We start from the raw sequence: 24,329 nt of genomic DNA, 5'->3' as shown, positions 1-24,329 counted from the left end.
TTGCTTATCTAATTTTATTACTTAATTTGATTGTATTTATTGACTTGATTTTTTTCCATCTACAATTCTCTGAATATGAAGCGTATATTGTTCGCGCGTCGGGCGACAATATGTACATAACTGACTCTGTCTTTTCAGGAGGTTTGTTTAAAATAAATTAACAGAGCCTCGCGAAGTCCAGATACATCGTTGTCAAGGTGGCCACGTAATGAGAGTTCGTCCTGAACATGTATATACATTGATAGGAAACATTAAACTGGTGCTAAAGCCGCTAAGATTCATATACCGCATAAAAATAGATCGCACAAAAAAAAATTCGCACAGAAATAAAATCGCACAAAAGCAAAAGCACATAAAAAAGGACCGCACGAAAAGAGGTTTTACTGTATAAAATGTTTTTATCACTGTTCTTTAAAAATTATTGTGTTCTTTTAAAAAATGAAAGAAAAAGCATAATTTCTGGGGCAAATTATCTTTTAAAATTCTGTGATTTCAGAATTTTTGTTATTTTTTTTATTTTATCAATTTCAAATTCTAGCTGAAGCAAGCTAGTCATCGGCAAATTTTTTTTATTCCAAAATGAGAACAGGAAAATCAGTATTTCTTTCCTTTCTGATGAATCAAAAAAGTATCCTTAGAATATAATTCTGTAGAAGGGAAGAAAAAAATTATTTGCTTTTGTATTTTTTTCAGCTATGTTATTGCTTTCAACTCTTTCTTTACTCTGTTTTTTAAATTTAAAATCTATAAATGCGAAGATGCAGGTTGTTACAGTTTTGGTTATACTTTTCATTTCAATGAATGTTATCATAATACTTTTTTAAATTTATTGTTGTGTTATTGTCGGAGAAAATAGTAATGTCGTTAAGCCATGAAAAATTCTTGGAATTAGTCATGGAAAGTCATGAATTTGAAAATCTAAAATGTAGCAGATATTCTGTAGGTAATGAGCAGATTTAATGAGTTAGTTCGCAGATTACTAAGGTAGTTTGAGAAATAAAATAAAAAAATTGGCACTTGAAACAAATCCCCTCGTTAATCTGCACATTAACTGAATAATTTGTAGAATAATTGGTTTTTATACTTAAGAAGTAATACCATGCTGCAATATTTCTAATCTATTTGTGTCCTTCTGAACTCATTGTATTGTCTTAGTAATATTCCTTTTTTCTTTCTGCTACAGAATAGTGGAGTTGTTGCAAAGGCCAGTCGCCTGTTGCATATGTGCCAATTGAATAGTTCTGTGATAGCTGGAGCTGTTTTTTATAATAGCAGGTATGCAAGTCTGTTTTTTACTAGATATGTAACTGTTCATTTTTGTTATAAGTGAAAGTTTTAAATGAGTGTTAAAATTTAGAAGTAAATTTAGTGCAATGGGTTTTGTGTGGAATTGAAAATAGCTGTTATAAAATTTATTGAGTCCCTATTCTGAATCTCCTAAGATTAAATTAGATTACAAATGCAGATGAAGTTTAAAAATTTCTGTTATTAAAATATATATTTATAAGCCTGTGTTTTTGAATGTTGTAAAAAATATGAGTTGTTATTACTTATCTTTTAAGATGAAAAAAAAACATATTTTAACACAAAAAAAGTTTCCAAAATTAATGTAGAAAACAAAGCTAACAAAAGGGGAATGTTTATAGAAGCAAAATAATGGATGTCCACGCTTCTTTATTGTTTTTCTTTTACCCCATTTTTTTTCTTTTAAATTTTAATGAAATTATGATGAGATAGTGCACTAACCTATTTATTATTTATTCTTTTGATTTTTCTCATGGATCTAATTTTTAATATTACTTTGTATAATTTGACCTAATATATACAGTATACTCTTGATTATCCGTGCTCATTCCGGAGTCACACAAAAAATATAAAGAAAAATATTTTCAAGTTTAGAAAAATTTGATTCATGAAGTTATAACATTACGAAATTTTTTGAAGCAATTTTCGTTATTGGATTGCTGTATATGGAATATCAGCAGCATGGTCAAAGGTAAAATCGTCTACATTATCACGATCACAGCGAAAGATCATACCGCTTGATGAATAATCTTCATCAAATATTCAGGAAAAATATGATAACAGGATTCTTGAACAAGCAATAGGTTAAGCTAAGGTTTCGAAATTCTTGATAAAGAAATTTTAAAAGACTGGTTTCAAAGTGATGCACGCGAGCCTGGGTTCCAGTATTTGACAGATGAAATCGTTTTGTTGTTAAATCAAATAGTGATAATAGTAACTGATGCAGAAGATGTAGTAAATGAGGGAAATACAATTTCTCATTCTGCTTCTCTGTGGAAACTTTATTAGATTACATGAGAGGATTTGATTACGGTGACATTACTGCGGCTCGTAAAATATGTGTATCGATATATAGCGAAGACACATTACACATTTTTTAAAAGGAAAATTACTAGTTTGATGTTAAACAGCATGCAAATGTCACTAATTTGTATATTTTTTGTACTGATATTGATTTTTTCTTTAAAAAAAAGGAAGTTTTCAGATTATTCGTGTTTTTCGATTGTCCGTGCGACCTGTACCGGTGATTAACCCAGATAATCGAGAGTGCACTGTATATGTGTAGAAAGAGATCCAAGTTATTCAGAATTATTATTTTTGTAAGTCCTAAAGTTTGATAGATTATAGACTCAAAATGAAATTATAATTTTACTCACATTGTAAATATTTTTATTATAGCATTTTTTTTAAATATACATTTATTTATATATATTTCTTTTTAAAGATAAGCTTAATACATTATTAGACTTAAAACTAATTAGAATCGTTTTTTTCTTCTTCTTTTTTCTATAATTGTTTTTATTTTGACAAGATACAATTTATTTCATATTTGCAGAATTAATTTGATTTAATAGATTATTAGACAAAAATTAATTTTATATTTCTTGCAATTTTTACATCAGAAAATGTTCTCTTTTATTCATTTCTGTTTATTATTTTTTTCATTTTCAGAGCAATCGCCTCACAGTTTACAGCACAGATGACAAATTATTTATCTTTAATGTCGAATTCCAATGCATCAGTAAGCATCTTAAAACTTTCATAACCTGTTTCTATTTAATTATTTGTGAATGCATCTTATAATCGTGGTTTTTATTTTGTTGAATTTATTCAGAATTGTGTGAATTCTAAATATTTTATTTAAACTGTTTGGGAATTATTAAGAATTGCACTTAACCTCTATTCTGACACTTTAAATTCTACACTTAATTTCCTCCATTCTCTTGCTGCTAAGAGTAGATTCCTTTAGTTGCTTTAGCTCTTACTAGATGATCCAAATACCATTCTTTCAATCCTTGTTGTGAACTGGTTACTGTATTTGCTACATCAGGATAACTGGCTGAGCTATTAATTTTAGGTTAAGAGAGCATGATGGAACAATTTAATTCATCATGTAATGGCGCACATTGGTCGAACCTTGGACATAAATTGACAGGGTTGTCCATTACAACAGAGAACCTTGAAAAGTCATGAAATTTCATTATAATATCCAAAAAAGTCAGGGAAAATGTAGGAATTCGAATTCAAGCTGAAGAATATAGAAAAGAGAAGAAGTGTAGTTCTTGGAATATGTAACTAACCAAATACATTAAATTAGTTTTTAACAGAATTAAATAAAAATTTGTAACAAATGTAGCATCGCAAAAACAATTAAATGAAAAATTGTGGATCTACAGTATTTCCAGGGGTTTGTCCAAACATTTTGTAAAAGGTTCTTTAAAAATTATGGTGTTCTTTTAAAAAATTGAAAGAANAAAAGTCCTGGAAAGTCCTTGAATTTCAATCTCATCATAGAGTGGGAACCCTGTCATAATTTGTGAATATAAAATAAGCGTCAAGTCACATTCTTTCTACCAGGGTCCTGCTTTTGTGAATTTGTGCACATAGGGTCCTGTTATTGCTAAAACCCTTTTCAAGAAGTTTTTAAATTGTAAATAGATACAAGATTATGCTCAACAATTGCTGCTACTAAATTAGAGATGCAACATACAATTATTTGGTATTTCGCCTATACATCTCAACGCAGAATATTCATTTTGGACGAATAATGGAAACAAAATCACTCACATTTTTAATAATTTCAATTAACATCTTTTAAATAACACAGCTTAGTAATGTATCACTTTTAATGTGTTGCTGAACATTAAGTAAACTTAAACAATTCTTAAATTTATAATATTTTATTTAAAAAAATTGCCAGAAATTAATTTTTATTTACATAATATTCTATTAATTAATTTTATGAATAAATATTAAGTGATCAATTATTTATTTACGAAAAAAAAAATATATAATTTAATATCAATTAAAATGTGCACACGATGTTTGTAAAAGTAGAAATATTTTCTTAGAATACTACATTTGGAATTTAAACTTCGGGAAACTTGGAAAGCTTAGTTCGTTTTGAACCGTCTTTCTTTTTTTTCCCAGGAAGGGTTTATTCGATTAACAAAACAATAATGAAGATAAACAAATTTGTGAAGGGTTCGATTAAAAGATAAATTATTTTGTGAAGGGATCATTTTTATGGATAGATATTTTTTGAAAGATCTGTTAACAGACCCAAATTTCTTCTAAACAGGCCCCTGATTTCTGTACTGCAATTTTATTTTTTAAATATTTTTTATGTTTTATTATTTTTTTATTTATTTTGTTTTTGCTGTCTGCAATAGGAAGTTTGTCTGAAATAAAACATTTTGACTGATAAAATCTAATGTCTTTGTTGTTTAAATGATTTAACGACCTTGCATCAAAAATGGTATTTTGTTGCTTAAAATTTAAGCTTCAGCAAGAAAAAAAGTAACCCTCTACCTTAAATTTTTAATTTTAAAGATGTACAGTGACTGAAAAAGTTTCAGAAACAGTGGTTTTAAGAAGGCCAAATTTCAAATACACACGTAGAAATTTAGATAGCATTGATTCAATTTTTCTCTCTTTTTTTTCCAACAGGCACCGGTGAGCAATGTATGCCCTACAGTCTATGACCTACCCCCTGATGTTCAGCTTAAATACATCTTCCTGAGTTCTAAAATGATTTCAAAGATACTGAAGTATAATCACACTGTCGCTGGATCTCGCATCAGAATAAAATCAACTGCAAAAGTGGCTGAAAGGTACAGATCCTTCCTGATGTACCAGGACTGTTTGAGTTCCGGATCGGAAGGTGACGTCGATTCCGGAAACTGCAGCGAGAATTTCCCGAATGCCGACCTGGGCTCGGAAGGGGGGCACCGACATTCCGTGAGGAGATCTAAGTTGTCATGGTCAAGGACTAAAACCTTCTTCATTAGGCGTTCCAACATGGTGTTTTGTTGTACTGGTCATTGGAGGCTGTGGAAGAAAAAATTACTTAGTGGAAGGAATCAGAATTGTCTCAAATTTATTTATGAAGCGAATCCTGATGTGGAAGAGATTGAGACAGAAGACTCTGGAGTCCATCCTATAACTGAGTGGAAAAAAGATCCTAATCTGTTTCACGAATCTGGTTCCACGCGTCAAAGTAATATTTTTCAATTAACATTTGCTGTTTATTTATGCTTTGAAATAATGACTACATATGTAATTGTTGAGCATTATTGATCAATTATCTTTTATAAAGAGTTTAGATAAATTTCTGCTAGTTATTATCCCCGTGGCAAAATTACAGCGACAACGCTGAACGTTACTAAGTTTTTGCAGAAAGATCATTTCATTCGGGAAGGAAAAAATTTTGGTTTTCCTCCTTTCTCAGTGTATCCACGCACCTGGAAAATCATGAATTTCAGTATTGAACAAAATTTGTCATGAAAAGTCATGATTTTTGCTATTTTTTTGAAAAAAATCATGGAAAGTCATGGATTTTGGTTTTCCAGTGTTGCAAGTGCTGCGCCAATTGTGGAAACCTGTGCCTATATGCTTCAAATTGAAGTAGTAGGCTTAAATTGCCCCGATCTGTACCAAAAGGGATATTTTCCCCTGGGTATCGCTAAGTCACAATTTTGCGGCAACCAAGCTACTGCCATGTGATGGGTTGCTCTGGATTCAGTGGGAAGGATTCTTGAACTCTCATGTGCAACTCTGCTTCATTTTGCAAGATATTCTCAATTTCAGGTTTCATTTTCCACTCTCTGAAATAGAACCGAAACTTCCCAGGAATTTTTGGGGACCGACTAAACATTGCCAAAGTTTAATAGCAAAAGAAAATTTTATTTCTCTTGTTTAATTTCATTGTTATTGAAGTGCCATCGTCTTCGTCAATGGCAAGCTTATGGCCTTCTTGCTCTATTTTATTTATAGAATAGTACTCATGATCTTGGAATTAACTTGGGGACCATTCACTAAGTACATATTTTCATGTTGATGCTCAGAGCAGTCAAGAATCACAAAGCTTCATAACCGCAAAATTTCCATCTCCCTTTTATTCATTTAATTTAATAAAGATAAGAATTAATTGAGTTTCTTCAGTGTAAATTTTTATCTGAGGGACCATTCACTAATCGCATATTGTTTTTAAACATTTATTTTACCTTATTACTTTTTTTTTTACTAATATTTTTTTTATACTTATTGCATTCTATTATTGTGTTATTACTTTCAAAATTTTCAGTGCTCTTATCTTGTTTTAGGAAAATACTTAATAATATTTAGAGGCAAGATTTTAAATAAGTATGAATAGAGGGGCTTTCAGAATTTTTAAAGCAACAAAAAAATCTTATGTTTTTCAGATTTGTCATTCAAAAATACTTTCATTCATCTCTTAATGATTTGATTTAAAACAATTGATATAAAAAATTTTTAATTATCACAGATTTTTTAAATATTATGAGTGTAGGGACAATATAATAATTTACTTCTGACAAAAAATTTTTTATCTTCAATACTCATTGAATTTGCATTTAAAAATTATTTTTTTTAATCATTTCATTAATGAAATACTGTGCTGGGTAACCAATTTTTATTTTAAAAAATTAGGGTCCATTCACTAATTTACATTTGTAATATAAATTTATTAAAGTTTGCCTAATTCTTTACATATTTTTATAAATTCCGTATGATCAATATTAATCTTGTTAATGTTATTGAATATACTATTACAAATAACATTTTTTTAAATTTTAAGAAAAATATACTCAGTAACGTTAAATAATAGTTAAATTAGAGTTAATAATTACCTTTTACAGAATTAAATAAAGTAATTATTAATTTTAAAAATGGTATGAGCCACTCAATATTGAATTTATTTAAATTGCTTTTGCCAAAAGCTCTTTTTTAGGTAATATTTTGCCTATATTAAATAAATGTTTACGTTTTTTCCAAACTGAGACACCATTGATTCACTTGCTGTATTATGAAATGATGTCTCTAGTTTAAGCATTGTTAGGGCGTTTTTTAAAAGAGTTCTGCTTTTCTTAGTTTGACAGGAAAGGACTTAAAATCTTTGGACTTAATTCTAGTTGAAGCAAACCAGTCATTGCAAATTTTTTTTTATTCCTAAATGAGAACAGAAAAATCAGGAGTATTTCTTTCCTTTAAGATGAACAAGAAAAGTATCTTTCGAATATAATTCTACAGAAAAAAAATTATTTGCTTTTGTTTTTTTTCTAGCTATTTTATTGTTTCAATTCTTTCTTTACTCTATTTTTTAAATTTGAAATCTATAAATATGAAGATGCAGAGTATAGTTTTGGTTATGCCTTTCATATTCAGAAGTAGAAGAATAAATTCAGAAACTGCGAAAGTTTTAAAGATAGTTCACTCTAGAAATGATGTTCTTTTTTTCATATTTTTGACGGATTTATTATCGTTTAATTTATTTATGAACTTTAATTTTTGTAATGATCCACAAAGATCGAAAGAAGAAATAATTAGTGCATTTTTCCGCCTACAAAAGCGCAGAATATTATTTTATGTTACAATATAAAAAATATTACTTTTACAAATAAAAACTTTTATTCTATATTTTCTTCTGCTAACACAACATTTCTGTTACTTTAAATTAGTAATTGTTATAATTAAAAGTATCTTAAAGAAAAATATTAATACTAGGGAAGTTTGTCACAGAAAGTCCGAAGAAATTCTGCCATGGGGTTATTATATAGTATAAGTAACATGGACATGGCAGTTATCTAATTTTAGAGAGGAGGAGGAATTAAAATACACTGTGCACTAGTTCTCTAAATATCACACATAATAAAATAAATTTCTCAAGCTTGCTAAACATCTGTTAAGATATTAATCTCTTTCTGGTTTTTACCTTTTATGAACTTAAAACGATGATGATTGATGAAAATTTCTCTGTTTGTCAGAAATATTGAGGGGGATTTTTAGAGATTTCTAATCATTGATGGAAGCATACTACTCTCATGACAACCTATATTTATCCAGGCTTCTAAAGCCCACCTCTGCACAGACTCCCAAAGATAGTTTCAGAAGATATTCAAGAGGCACCAGAAAGAAAAAGCTATAAACTCATTTATTTAACAATAGTAAACATAACTAAGGAAAATCAAATTTTAATAACATCATGAAATACATTTTACAACTTCATTAAAAAAATACTGTAGCATTACACAGTATCAAGAATAAAAAGAGAACAAATTACACAGTTTGTGTAACACATAAATATCTGTTGAAGTATTTCCCAAGCATCTAGAATACTATAGGATTCTGAAGCCAGGTGACTACTACCATCCAAAGGAAACCAGTTCTTTCTCAGTTCAGTTGCGAAAAGCACTGTTTCGGGCAGATGATATGTTATTTCTTTGTATCAACATACTAAATGAGGATCGTGGTTCAAGTCGCTATATGTAACCCCACTGTCTTTTAGTGTGCAGGCCATCTATTCACCCAAAAAGGTGCAACGTGGTGCGTAGAGTTTTAAAAAAGTTCTTAAAGGTGCTTATTTTCGATTGTTGGTTTTCCCTTTTCGAAAATGAGAAATTTTTTGTTTACCATATCAATTTCCGGCACGTATTATGCAAAAGCGTGCTTTTCACATTGTTCTATTCAATGTTTGCACAATTCATTCAACTATAAGCCCATTTCGCCCTACCGTCGGCCCATAGAGTATGAAAACGCCTATCATTTTACATGCTTGATTAAATACTTGCAAGTCTGCGTTTGTGTCTACTGAGCTGAGTACAGCAAGTTTCTTGCACTCTCATGTGCAACTCAGCTTCATTTTTACAAGATATTCTCAATTTCAAGCTTCATTTTCCACCCTCTAAAATCGAACCGAAAAATCTCTCGATTTTTTTATGGTGGCTAATATAATCTAGAAAAGAGTTCTTTCTCAGAAACTAGTTATTTTATCATGATCATGTAAAGTCTTTGAAAATTATTTTGCATTTTGTTTATGTATATAGTGCTTAAAAATATTTTTTGAGTCCTTAAGAAGTAGGTACTTAAAGGTACTTTTTTGTTGTTGAAAGATTTGGCTATGCACCCGGAAGAATTTTGGCTAGACTACTGGGGGCAATTGACATATCTGATCTACGGAATATTGCAATTGCTAGCAAAAAATGTTTCCTTAATTTTCATTTTCTAATAAGCTGTAAATTTTTTTCATTATAAGAACTGTTTAATATTTTAAATAATTTTATTTTAGGTATCAGTATGGTATGCCACAACCATGCTAATTTACAAGCCTCAAGTTTTACTTCAAAGCAGAAAGAAAAACACACTAATTTCAAAGCTGCTTGTGACTTAGAGTTTAGTTGTTTGCTCTGTGCAGACAAAACCACCTCCTTAAACTCCTCGTCTTTGAAACAGTGGAATTCGGAACAGGACCTAACATGTTCCACACTTTCTAAAAACTTCAGTTATTCCACTTTAAAACATTTGAATTATCACTCCACTCTGATGCCTGATAAACAGAAAAAAATTAATAATTTTAAGAAAACTAAGATACAGGTGTTAAAATGCCGTTCAAGCAATGATACGCCACATTCTCTTAGAACTAAACACCTGTCAGGTGTATTTCTTCCTAAAAAAAGAATCACCGATTCAAGCTGTTCGACAGAGAATCAGAACAACTACCTCAAAGACTCACTCGAACCGTATGCAGAAATTGAATCCAATGATTTGCAAAGATTTGTATTGTATGTGCAGAAATATGGTGCGAGCACTTTGCTTTTACTTCTTAGGAAAGGATATGATGAAAAGATAATGTCACATTTGGTAAAATAAACATTTTTATTGTTTTTTTCCTTTATAGGGCATTACTGGTTTATATTTATTTTGCAATTTTCTAGCTTTTAAATTTTTTTAATAGTATTTTTCATTGTAAGAGCATTTTGCTTATATTTTTTTTTCTTGTTGAGTTTTGTAATTTTAATTATCTAATAACTAGTGTTGAACAGGGTGCATAGCATTCTTAAAAAGTGCTTAAGGGTGCTTATTTTTGATTTACGTTCTTTAAATGCCCTTAAAGGTGCTTTTTTTATTTGGGGATCGTAAAAAGTGCTTAATTTTCTATCTTTTAAAAACAGATTTTTTGTTTGACATATGGATTGTCGTTCTAAATTACAAAAAATGCATGATTCTCGCAATTTTCTCTGCATTATTTATCAGAAACTAGCTATTTTATGAAGAATATGTAAAGTTTTTGAAAATGTTTTTGAATTTTATTGATTTTATGTTTATAAATTGTAACTTTAAACGATAGAAAAGTTAATTTATATTACTGGACTGATCCTATTTATGATTTTTGTTTTTGGAAAGTGATTAAAAGTATTTTTTGAGTGCTTAAAAAATGCTTAAAAGGTGCTTAATTTATGTTGGAAAATCTGGCTATGCACCCTGGTTGAAGTTTGACAAAGTTTTTCAACTCATAAGTATTTGCTTTTGAACAATAGGCAATCTTTTAATTCGAAGAACATCAAAAAACATTTACAGTGCAATTCTGATGTTCTAGAAGATTGTCACAAAATATTATAAATTCCTATTTATCTTTATCAGTTCTTTACTTCATTTTATTTTATTCATGAATTGCATTTATTGAATTATTTTATTGAATTTATAAATATGAGTTACAATTTTTAGTTTTTTTTCTCTTATAAAAAAGCCTATATGAAATTTATTTTCCAAAATATTTAAGGATGTCATTTTTAATGTCATTTTTTATAAAATTTAAATGCTTTTTTCTTTGCAGCAACATCCTATCTCTGCTTATTTTTTTTTAGCCCTTTATCTACTGATAGTACGTATAGGTACCAATCACTTTAAACTAATTAATTGAAGTGGTACTTTTAAGTACCACTTTAATTAATTTGTTCTAACATATTAAATTTCGCACCGGGGAGAATTTTTTTCTAGTATATTCTTTAATTATCAATATGGCAGCTAAAAAAAAATATATATTTATGAAAAAATTTTCAATAGTTAATAATTCAGTAGATGAAGGGTTAAGTAATACTGGTAGTTATTGTTAAATCAGTATTATTGAAATAGTCACTCTGTCACTTTTAGTAGTTATAGTAAAATGCGCACACTTTAAATTTACCTTTTTAGTAAAGTGGTATTTTGTTCAGATGGAACCTATTTTTTCCAGGACACAATTAAAAAAAAACAAAGAAACTGGAAGAAATGAACGAAACTAAAAATGTTTAGAGTATTTTAAGCTTCATTTAAATTTTAAAAAGTTCATATGTTGCCAGAAAATTTTAAAATGTGTGTTAAAATTAATGTAAATGTGTGTATCCAGAAAATTGCAAGTATGTGTTTTACACACAATTTTTTTTAAAAAATAACTATTATAAAAAATATATATTTTGTTTTTACAGAATTTTAAAATCTATATACCATATTATTAATAGTTCATTTGAGTATTAATACTTAATAGTTCATTCATAATTGGTTGTAAAAATTAGTGTACTATTTGTAATTGTGAATTTAATTTGTCATCTGTTGTACTGTATGTCCTTAATATGTGATTTTGTTAATTTAATTGACTAAGCAAAATTTAATAATAATATTTTAACAGTTCCATTTACAACTATAAACTTAGTTTTTACTGTACTCTTTTATGTAATTTCTTAAGAAATAATAATAGTTATTTTTATTTCTTAAGAAATTCCTTTAATTTTTTTTCCAAGTCGCTCCTTTTCAGTTTTCTCTTATTTATAAAAGATATATTAAATAATTTGGAAATTAAAACTATTTTTTTTAACTCTACTGCAATTATGAACTGTTTAAAAATTGTTTTAATATTCAATGTTTCTTTTTAAGAAGAATTTGCCATTTAGGTTAGAAAAACTTATTTCTCCTAGGTCAGATTTTTTCCACTGTGGTAGAACTGTTACGTTTTATCCATAATTTTTATGATTTCATAGTCACGATTACTGTCCTATGATTGAGTTATAGAAATTATGGTTTTTTTAAAGACTTTCCATAATAATCTGTTTAAAATAAGTTATTTTCTACTCAACTAACAAGAGCTATGACATTTTTTTGCAATTAATCTATGATAATTTTTTCCTACTCCTTAAACAATTCTAAAAACAATAATACAAAAACAAATATGATTTTATCGAGACAAGAAATAAAAAAAGCAAAAAAATCTTATCTTTCTCCTTTCCAGTAAGTAATTCTGAAACTTAATCTTTTCTCATTTAAAGTAAAGCAAAAGAACATAAACTTAAATCTGAAATGCTTTAAGCAAACATTTTTAGTGGTTTGAATGCAGACTTGGACTTGAAAAAAAAGCAATAATTGCCTTCTTATTTTAACCAAAAAATAGAACATTGATTTCATGTGATGAATTTAATTTTATAATGAAGTATAAAATTTCAGTGTTGTATAATTTTTAATTTTGTACTTTTTTCTAAGTTTTTAAATAGTGAATTCATGTATAGTTTTATTAACAGTATATACCTACATAGAATTAAGTAGTATAATGCACACAGAAAAATTATTCTGAATAACTTTTGTTGTAATGATACTGACAAAGGAAACTAGGGAAGTGTGACTCGCCAATTTTGAAATAAACTAGTGGGACGTATGCCTTATGAGGAATAATTTTAGGGGGCAACATTCGTTTCGGCCCATAGAAGGTCCTATGAGAGATNCTGCATTGAAGTAATAAAATACCGATTTTTCTATACATTGAATTATTTTTTATCTCTCACAGGACCTTCTATGGGCCGAAACGAATGTTGCCCCCTAAAATTATTCCTGATAAGGCATACATCCCACTAATTTATTTAAAAATTGGCGAGTCACACTGCCCTTGTGAGTGTCAATTTTAATGGTTCCTAGGGGCGACCTCAAATATGCTAATTATTTAGCTGTAGCTATTAATTATTAAAGTTACAAAATTGGACCCAAAAACATACTTTTTCTGAATAAACATATACTTTTTTTCATATTTGGATTCTTAACCTTCAAAATATAAGGGGTGGCTGCAATCTGGGAAATATGGTCTCCATAGTTAGGTCAGGAGAGCAATCCAAAGTTCTGACCCCTTAATGTTAATTTCACTTTCTGTGTTTTTATTCATATTTTTGAAACTAATTGAGCAATAAAAATATATATACATTTAAATTGATTTGTGAATGTAAATGTAATAAAATACATTTATCTTCTTAATTTTGCTGCCACTATTATAGTTTCTGATGGACCTTCTGCTTAAAAGGAGACTATTGTATCAGATATATGTATGTAATGCTGATAAGAATCCTAAAATAAGTTTGAAATAGAAAGAATGAAGCAAAGAAATTATTGCAGCAATATTTGGTGATCATAACTGTTGAGCATGCAGAACATCAGGATGCTATTTGCAAATTAGCTTTATCTTAAGATAACCACATAACTCACATATTTGCTAGAGAGATGCGATTTCTTAAAAAATGAATCATACAATATTCTTAAACAGACATATTTCAATCATTTTAAATTTGAATTTTATATAAAACTTGGTTTTAGTACAAAATCATCATATTTAAAAAATTTAAACACAACTTAAACAATATATAAATTTTTAAAAAAAATTCTTGTAATCAAATACAGAAACTTAGAAAATTATAAAAAATTTATAAATCTATTCGAATTTTATTTTTAAAGGAGATGAAAATAATCTTTGAAAACAATCTTCTGCAAAAGTAATCTTTACTTTTTGGACAGAAGTCAACTAAAAACAAATCTGTAGCCTAGGAACTTCAAAATATATTTCTATTAACTCTTTAACAAGATTTTTAAGAAAAAAACTTTTTCAATCCGAGCTAACACAAAAACGACTAATAGTTTCAGTTTTTATTTCATTCTTTTTTATTCTCAAAGCTTGGTTGCTTAGCAATGGAGTATTTCTCTCTTGTCGATTACGCAGTTAGAGTATGGTTATATTTAGTTTCTCATGTTCTTGGTTTTTTTAGACCAAATATATATAACTTCCTAGCACACCAATTTTTAATCCAATTTTTCCGAAATTTTGTTCACTCTCCCTATTTTGAGGGTCAGAAATCCAAATATGTAAAAAAAAAAGGTATGTTTATTCAGAGAAAGTGCTTTCTTGTGTCTGATTTTGTAACTTAATTAATAGTTAGCACTAATTAATTAGCTCATTTGAAATTACCCCCAGAAACCACTTAGTACTGCCGTCCAATTGAAGAAACAGTTAAAGTTCCAAGAGAAGTGGATAGACACATTTTCTCCTTTTGTTGCTAATGCTGTGAATACTAAAATAGAATTTCAAAAAACTGATAAAACAAAATTTATTTTTAAAAATTCTTTTTTTGCAGTATATAGCTTACCATATAGAGATGCCAAATACCAAATAATCAAAATATTTAATTTTTTGTCGTTTACATTGATTTTTCAATTGCATAGCAGAGTACGTGAAAATGCCATGATTTGAACAAAAGTTATTCAGGGTGATATCTTCTTTTTTATGCGCAATGAGTTACAGACAGCCCTAACCTTTTTCTTTCTTTTTTTTAAAGAAATTTTTTAACTAAATCCAATAACTAAAAAAAAATTATTATTTCTCTTGATCCTTTGTACCCCTTTAACTAACTATTGTTCCCTTTTCTTTTTAATTTTGAATTTAAAATTTATACTAATATCCACTTCCTTGTCACATTCTGGTGGTGTGAGATGGCTTCCTGCAAGGAAAGCCCAATGAGTTACAGGCAGCCCTAACCTTTTACTTCCTTTTTTTTTCTTCTTAAACTGTGCTAATTTGAATTACGTAAATGCTATCTGTTTATGTTTCTGTGTTATTGTATTTCTTACCTAAAGCTGTACTGTTGGTAGTTGAATTCTGATTTGTTATGATGATTTGTTGTTTCAGTGGAACTGCGGCTTCAGCATCCTTCGAGACATAGAATACAGTTCTGAGAAAATCTCTCAGGATAATTCCTATGACATGGATTCTTCTTTTTATATGCTACTTTATAACAGTTCACAAAAAGTATTAAAAGGTATGAATTTATTTTAGTTAAATTTACAATCAATATTATTTCATTCTACTATTCATTAAAAATCTATGTCTATATTTCATACATGTTGTTATAGATGTAATTGGTTACATTGTTTATGACAGTAGTTTGTGTGACAAATGTAAAATTTTTTGCGAAATCAATCAAAAGTGCCTACAATTCTTGCATATGTAACGGAAATTGTAATATTTTCTGTTAAATGAATCTAAAATGCATATTTACAGGGTGTCCATGCACCTGGAAAGTCATGAATTTCAGTATTGATCAAAATTTGTCATGAAATGTCATACTTTTAACTATATTTTAAATAATATCATGGAAAGTCATGAATTTAGGTCGCCGAAAAATCTAATTTTTAAAATGGAACCCCCCCCCCCACCTTNTACCCCCCCCCCCCAATTTCATGGTGTTCCAAATATCTGAATTTCTAACAAAATCCCCACAGACAGTCATATTTTATTAAAATATAAAAGGTTTTTATCATGTTCTGAAAAATTTGGTGTTCTTTTAAAAAATGAAAGACAGAACATCATTTCTAGAGCAAATTATCTTTTAAACTTCAGTGATTTCAGAATTTTTATTTTTTATTTTCTCAATTTAAAATTCAAGCTGAAGCAAACCAGTCAGTGGCAAATTTTTTTTATTTTGAAATGAGAACAGAAAAATCAGGAGTATTTTTTTCCTTTCCGATGAACAAGAAAAGTATCTTTAGAATGTAATTATGCAGAAAGAAAGAAAGAAAAATTATTTACTTCATTTTTTTCATCTTCTTTATTGCTTCAACTCATTCTTTAGTCTTTTTTTAAAATCCATAAATATGAAGAGGCAGAGTGTAACAGTTTTGGTAATACCTATCATTTCAATTAATGCTATTATAATGTTTTTTTAAATTTATTGCTGTGTTTTTGTCGGCGAAAATAGTAACTTCGTGAAGTCATGAAAAATTCTTGGAATTAGTCATGAACTTGAAAATCTGAAATGTAGCAGATTGTATTTAATCACAAGTGTTTGGTAATCCCTGCACTAGGGATTTTTATAGTCAGGAGTCTGCCTGTTATTCCCTACTGTTTCCTAAGGTAAAGGGCTATAATATGACATTTCCTTCACTGATGTTTTATTAAGGTTAATGGCAAATGTCTGTCATTCCACGTGCTAATATATTATTATAGTTAAGCTGGCTTACACTTGCTTGATATTCCTTTTACTAATGTTTTTCTAAATGGTATATTATTAAAATCCCTACCTTTGCTGTTAATTTACTTACCCCTACTCACTGGAAAATGTTGACATTTGTCATATTTTGTACCTTCATGGTACCATATGTATAAAAAAAATCAATCCCTCAGCAGGCCATTGTGAGCCAAGAGGTGAAAGCTCGACAACTTCGTACTCAACTACACAATTTTCTGGCCGATGTCACTACACAATTCAGTAATTACCATATTTTGTTCTTTCTCAGTAACATGGGAAAAATTTAAAACCTGTTGAAGTTTTCAACTTTTCATGATACTGCCTCTTTAACAAGCAAATAAAATTTAAATGATAATTAAAAAAAAATAATATTGTTAAATTTATTTATTTTCAGAATACCCTCACCATCAGTCTGACAGGGCTATAGATAAACATGCTCGAAGTTCCATGCAAGCTATCCATGCTGATTTTCAAACAAATTTTAACATTCGAGAATTTCATCTCTTGTAAGTTTCTGTTTTTGTCAAATTGTCTTTAAAATGTATTATCTTTGTATGAGGTAAACCTTTTTATATAGATCTATCCCTTGAATTGTAATTGTGTACAGTTTCAGGGTTTGTAATAGAACATGAAATTTTATCAATCTGTAACAGTCAGTCAAGGAATTTGACTAAAATTCCTAAATTAATTTAAGTTTCTTAAATAGTCCCTTAATTTTTCCCAAAGAATTTGATCTTGCAATATTTGTTACAGGATTTTTCAATTCTAACAGCAAGTATAAGTGTTTTGTAATATATTGTGTATAAAAGTAAAGCATAACTGAAAGTTTAACGAAAATATTTTGTGCTACCAGTTATAAAAATTTGATTAGACCAAAGGGGGAAAAAAAACAGATTTTTTCTCAATCTTTGTGGCCATCATGAGATTTGTCAAGAGTATGCTTTGAAACTTCTATTTTTTTAGAGAAAAAGAAACCTTTAAAAAAATATGCTAGACGTTCAAATTAATTTCTATCTGATTCTAACATTTAGGGAATGCATTTTTTATTAGCATTCATTTAAAGTTCTAGAAAATTGAATTAAAAGTATAAAAGATGAAAAATGGACAAGATGTTCATTATTTCAAATTTAATATTATAAATTTTATTATAACAAAACAATTGTTCAGGTAGCTTATTAACCACAGCAGACCCCTGAACAAGTCTATCTGCAGGACTCCTTGGTAACCCACGCGACGGGTCATGTGGTATAAAAAAAATCAGTAATTTTACTATTCATATGAAGATAAGAGAAACCTGAAATGAAATAACTTAGTACATGACATGAAAAGCAAACCATTATGGGACCAGGGCCAGAAACTCCAAAAACAAAATATACTTATAAATTATATAAGCATAACAAAATATACTTATATAATTTAAAAAATACAAATTTGAGTTTATGAAGTTAATGTTTAATGTTATTTTACCGTCCATTTTTCAAAATTTATTAGAAATTTGTGTTTGGTTTCAAATTTAATATTAACTCTTTAATAGTAATCTGCATGGAAGTGGAATTAACGGATTGAATATGCAGCACTATTTTCATAAATCGAAATTTCTCCACCCTGCAGTGCCTAGAACCTTGCTAGAGGGTTTTTGCTGTTGTTATTCAAAGGGTTTTTAAACAAAGTAGAGTTGGATTTATGTAAAATATGAGAATCTTGTCTTAAGGGATGAGGGTGCTCATACCCTTTACTACTCTATAACTGTAAAGCTGTTGGAAGAGCACATATTACTCTTAAATAAATTTTTAAAAAGTACTGTTAGTAGTTTTTATTTATTTAAAGAAATGATTACTGATTTTGGATCAAAAACTTATATGCAAATAAACGGGAAAAAGTTTTTAAGTAGAGTTGGATGTATGCAAGATATGAGTATCTTGTCCTATGGCATGAGAGTGCTCATACTCCTTACTACTCCATGCCTGTGTAAAGTTGATTTTCAAGCTGTTGTGATATGTTACTCAAATATAAATTTCAAAAAAGTGCTAGTAGTAACTCTTATATGTTTAATAAAAATTACTGATTTTTAATTAAAACTTATATGCAGAATAAGTTTTCCTTTTAACTTTTTTTTTAAATACAAATATAATTAGCCTTTTTTTCAGTCATAAGTTGTTTTTGAAATCAAATTAATAGGATATAAAATATGCCTGAAACACTAAATTGTATTATTGACACAACTATGTTTTAGATTTTCAGGGATTAATCAAATAAATTTAATTTGTGTTGTATCAGAAGTTGTTTTATTGTCTAATTCAAATTTAAAATTTATAGCTAGTATCTTTTCTCGGTTGTTTGATTTGGTATCAAGAGATTCATTGTCTTTAACTTTTGTATGAATTCATGTTCTGTTGTATGTGCTTCAGAAATAGAGTTCAATCTCTTAAATTTTTCAATACTAATTTGTACCTTCAATATTATGAGTTAAGAATTCAATATTATTGACCATTGAAATGCTCCTTATCGTGTGTGGGAGCAATCAGTTTATGAGGACTTTATGTAATGACTAAAAGGCCTATTAGAAACCCAATCATGATTTGGAAAAATAGAAAAGTGAAAAGATTGTCAGTGAGCTTTTTATTCTTGACATAGCTTGAAATGCATAGCTAAAGAAATAGACTGCTCAAAATGTGTATTTGCAACAAAAGTGAGCACAGCTTTTAAAAAAAAAATATCTTTTTTAATGTTCAATTTAAATTTAACATCTAAGTAAAGAATTTTGCATTAACTTTGTCTTATTGTGTTAAACACTAGCACAATTGTTAGGTCTTGTGGCAACTTATTAAAATCAACTATTGACAGGGTGCGTAGCGTTTTTAAAAAGTGCTTAAAGGTGCTTATTTTTAATTAACATGTTTTTTTTTATTCGGTGTTTGTAAAAAGTGCTTAATTTACTCTCTTTTAAAAAGAGACTTTTTTTCGCTGCTTTGATTGTTGTCATAAATTACAAAAATGCATGATTTCCACAATTTTCTCGACTTACTTCGCATGCAATTGTCTGTAACCTATTACTATCGCGTGAAATCCTGCAAATCTCACCCTCTAAAACATGATGTCTTTCCATCAAGCTTAGGACAATTGTATGACGCTAAACCTTCATATGTCCGTCCATTTCATGCTCGTGTGCGCTCTCTCATACGAACTTTTGACAAGTGTGACATGCCAACACAATCAATAGATCACCTTCTCATACCACCATGGATCATCGCACAATATCAGTTTTATTCCCTTTTTAAGTTGTACAGCAAATCTAATGTTGCATCCATCATTTATCAACAAATATTCAATTCTCATCGTCACCAATATTTTGAGTATGTGCCTGTATATACTGACGGATCAAAATCGGCGGGATACGTAGGCTGTGGTGTTATCATCGCTGATGATACTTATAGCTACAAGATCCCAGATATTTGTTCCATCTTCACTGTGGAAGCTGTTGCCATCCTTTTGGCATTGCGGCTGATTTCTTCACGCTCCTAACGAAAGTATTTTATATACTGCGATAGTAGAGCGTTTTGAATCAGTTAGAAAATTTTCGCAGCGATACTCACCCAGTTTCATGCTGCATCAATCATATATTAATCGCTCTTCACAAGAAAGGATTTGATATTTCATTTTGCTGGATACCGAGTCACGTCGGTATCCCAGGGAATGAGTTGGCGGATTCTGCAGCACGATCTGCAACTTCTGAACTAACAATATCTGTACCATTCTCAGACATTAAACTACATGTTCGGCAGCTCATGTCGTCCCTTTGGCAACAGCATTGGGACCTTCAAACTCAAAATAAACTTCATAAAATCAAACCATATATAGACCCCTTACCTGTATTACGTTTACGTAATGCAGATGTAAAGCTTAATCGTCTCAGAATCGGCCACACTCGACTCACGCATCTTCATCTGTTGTTTGGAGAATCTCCTCCCAAATGCGACTCTTGCAATACTTTACTTACGGTTCATCACATTTTAACCATTGCCCTTGATTTAACCAACATCGTCTTATCTTTTTTAATAGCACGATTTTATGTATGAAGGATTTGTTAGATGATATCCATCATCCTAAATTTTTCGCATTTCTGCGAGCTATTGGTATTTTACATTGTATATAACTGTTTTATCTGATTTTATTCACTCTTATTCCCTAACCATGAACCGTTTTACCTTTTCTGTGTATTTTATAGAATTACGCTTTTTATTGATTTTATGAACTTTTGAAAATACGTGTCTTGAGGTAAACTATTTTATTAGTTTCATTTATTTTATAACAATGAATCTATTGTGTGCAATTTACCATTAAATCTAACTCAACAAATTGTTTGGCGCAGCATATCCTCCTTTGGATCTTGTGCCATAAAACTTCTACATTCAATCCAATCCATTCCACAATTTTCTCTGCCTTATTTATCAAAAACTAGTTATTTTATCATAATTATGTAAAATTTTTGAAAATGTTTTTGAATTTTCTTGATTTTTTGTTTATAAATTAAAAACTTTAAAAGATAGGAAAAAATATTTTTTATTACTGCACAGATCTCATTATGATTTTTTTTGGAAAGTGATTAAAAATATTTTTTGAGTGCTTAAAAAGTGCTTATTTTTTGTTGAAAAATCTGGCTGATCTAATTGACTTCTAAAATCTTTTATGAAATAGATTACATAAAAAATTATAAAGTGATTTATGTAAATTTATGCCAAGACATTGCAAATTTATTTGAATTCATTAGTTTATTCTATGTTTTCTTAAAAGAAGAAATACTTGTAAGAAAAGTTTGCTAAACAGAATTGAATGTTTATGTTCATTTTTTTAAATATGCATTTCGAGCTGTATCCAGAATAAAAAGCTCGCCTACGATATTTTTTAAAAAGATAGTATTTCATTGGTCAGATGTTAATTAATTTTGAAACTTGTTTAGGTCTGCCTATCAGAGCATCCATGCCTCCCACAAGGACCCCAATATCACATTCTACGCCCAACCAGAATGCAATTCCAGGAAAGTGGATTCTCTCATGCATTTAAACAGGAGATCTAAAAGGAGATTGGAGAAAATATTTAAAATATCTCTGTGATGCTTTCCGCAGGATTTAGAGTAGAAGAAAAAATTTGCTTGCCTTAGACTCCAGTTTGCTAAAAGTTAGGTCTATCTTATCATCATATTTATAACAGTCCAAAGTGGGCCAAGGTCTTCTACTGAAATATGCAAATGGACAACCTATTTTTTGACCTGTACTGCCAGTATTTTGCCACGATTTCAAATCCGATTCCACCGAGTCATCAATCTTTTGGTTATCTTTTTTCCAAAAATTTAAGTCTTTCTGAATTAAAAAAAAAATTATTTAGGCAAATATTTATAATTATGTGAACTAAAATCCTACTTAAGTGAATTCAATGGGAATTATTTAAATTGTTGCTTATCACATAATTTATTCACAATATTGATTATTATTATGTACAGTGTACAAAAAAAACAGATCACCCTGTATAACTTTTGTTCTAATGATAGGATTTTCACGTTCTAGGACTCAAACTTAATGGCTCGAGAGGGTAGCCTCAAATATACTAATTAATAAGAGCAGACGATATTTTAAGTTACGAAATAAAACACAAAAACGTACTTTCTCTGAATAAACATACCATTTTTTTTTAATGGATTCAGATTTCTGAACCCCAAAATATAGCAAGTAGCCGCAATCTCGGAAATATGGTCAAAATAATTTGGTCTAGAGAGTGGTCCAAAGTTTTGACCCCTTAATGTTAATTTTACTTTTTGCTTATTCGCTATACCTTTTGTGTCTGATTTCGTAACTGAAAATATCATCTGCACTTATTAATTAGCATATATGAGACCATCCCCTTAAACAATTATGAATCCTAAAACGTGAACACCCCATCCTTAAATCAAAAGTTAGTCAGGGTGGTCCATTTTCTTTTGTGTACAGTACATTATATATATATATATATGTATAGATAGCACAAAATAAATTAAAAGAGAGAAAATTAATAACTTTTATTTACCGTGCATAAGCTGCAAGTATATCAAATTCATTAAATAAGTTCAAAAACTTGAGGAAACATGGAAACAATTACAGAATAATGGAAAGCGAAGAAGAAAATTAAAATAATTTTTTTTTAAAAAGTAAACTTTTTTAATAAAAATCCTGTAAAAAAAAGAGAATTTTATTTTAATAATTTTCTTCTCTTTTCATCATTCTATAATTTTTTTCATCATTTTGAACTTATATATATATATATTATGTAAGAATATAAAATTTAATTTTAAATTATACACCTTGTCTTTCAAAAATTCCTTGCCATATATAAAAAAAACTTATTTTAAGTAAACAGTTACATAGTATTAATATTGTGATGAAACTTTTAATAGAGCAGTGGTCAGAAAAGTCTGTGGTTAGATTTCAGTTACCGACTCCAATGGTCTGGTTAATATTTTGTTGTTTTTTCTTTCAGTATTGGATTGAAAACTATTTAGTGAGCTCTCTAAATGTGATTATTTATGCTTTACAGTGCTATTTGAAAAAAAACGGTGATATTTGTTGAAATAAATTAAACGGTGAAATAAACTTATTTTTATATTTTAATGGTATCAATGTTTATTTGAATTACATCAATTTTTAATTGTAGAAGCCACATTTTAGCTCCCTTGTATACAGTAAAACCTCGTTTGCAATAATATTTCGAGGGTCGCATAAATATATTGTGGTCGAGGGATATGTCAAAGTCCAACACATTTTGGAAACGCAATATATTTTTCTTTGAATTCTAATGTTATACAAGTACAATTTAAAAATGTACTACTTACTTACAAATGAATTATATAACACATTAATTTGCAATAACAAAAATGTAATGCAATGGGATTAAAATGTGACATCTATGACTTCTGGAAGATAATGAAGGTTTTTCTGAGGAAAAAAAAGCGCTTTGGCTGTACATAGATTGTTATAAAAAATATATTCAATATGTTTTTCTTTAAATTCTAATGTTATATAAGTACAATTTAAAAATGTACTGCATGCTTACAAATGGGTACAACATTTACTGCATGCTTACATTATTGCAAGAGTACTCTTATATATTTTTCTTAATTCTGTTTTTTTCCGTCAGTTTCAGTTGATAACACAATTTGATCATCAGATAACTTTCAGAAGTATGTAAGGTACACGTGTTTCTATTTCTTATGCTATTAAACCTTATTTTAACAATATTTCAAAGGGAACTTTCTTTTTGGGCATATTTTAAACTGACTTTACAATATCTGATGAAACTGAATATTTTTCTTATTATAAGGAATTGTGTGAACTACCGATAGATAGCTTTTATAAAAAGCTGAATTTATCTATACCGCAGGCTTAATTGCTTAATTCCATTAATCAAAATAGTCAGATTTTACAGGAAACATTTTTTAATCTATTTTATCAATAAACCTAAGAAAATCAAGATTTCTCATTATAGGGATTAAAAAGTTAATATCATTCTCCAATCTGTTTTTATCAATAAACTTAAGAATAGAGGGGTTTTTTTTAAGAAATTTTTCATGTGACTACTTAATAATTCCTTCGCTGTCAAATAGGTAAAGGTTTTAAGTTTAGTTATTTTAAAATTAAGAAACTTTCACTGATATATATATATATAGTATTAATA

General features: G+C 28.8%; 1 protein-coding gene across 1 annotated transcript in view; it reads left to right on the top strand.

The window, feature by feature from the left end:
- The window catches only part of LOC107451378 (Hermansky-Pudlak syndrome 4 protein), a 36,881-nt gene extending 14,214 nt beyond the window's left edge, over positions 1-22,667 (top strand). Inside the window, exons 5-11 of the mRNA XM_071185375.1 lie at positions 1,184-1,275; positions 2,977-3,046; positions 4,975-5,524; positions 9,611-10,182; positions 15,290-15,419; positions 17,023-17,134; positions 21,586-22,667. Coding sequence (XP_071041476.1) covers positions 1,184-1,275; positions 2,977-3,046; positions 4,975-5,524; positions 9,611-10,182; positions 15,290-15,419; positions 17,023-17,134; positions 21,586-21,739 — 1,680 coding nt within the window. The 3' untranslated portion in view covers positions 21,740-22,667. The remainder of the gene's footprint in view (positions 1-1,183; positions 1,276-2,976; positions 3,047-4,974; positions 5,525-9,610; positions 10,183-15,289; positions 15,420-17,022; positions 17,135-21,585) is intronic.
- The last annotated feature ends 1,662 nt before the right edge of the window (positions 22,668-24,329 follow it).

This window comes from Parasteatoda tepidariorum, chromosome 9 (genome assembly GCF_043381705.1).
Source record: "Parasteatoda tepidariorum isolate YZ-2023 chromosome 9, CAS_Ptep_4.0, whole genome shotgun sequence".
In the NCBI taxonomy this organism is placed as follows: Eukaryota; Metazoa; Arthropoda; class Arachnida; order Araneae; family Theridiidae; genus Parasteatoda; species Parasteatoda tepidariorum.
This window is presented reverse-complemented; position numbering and strand designations above follow the sequence as displayed.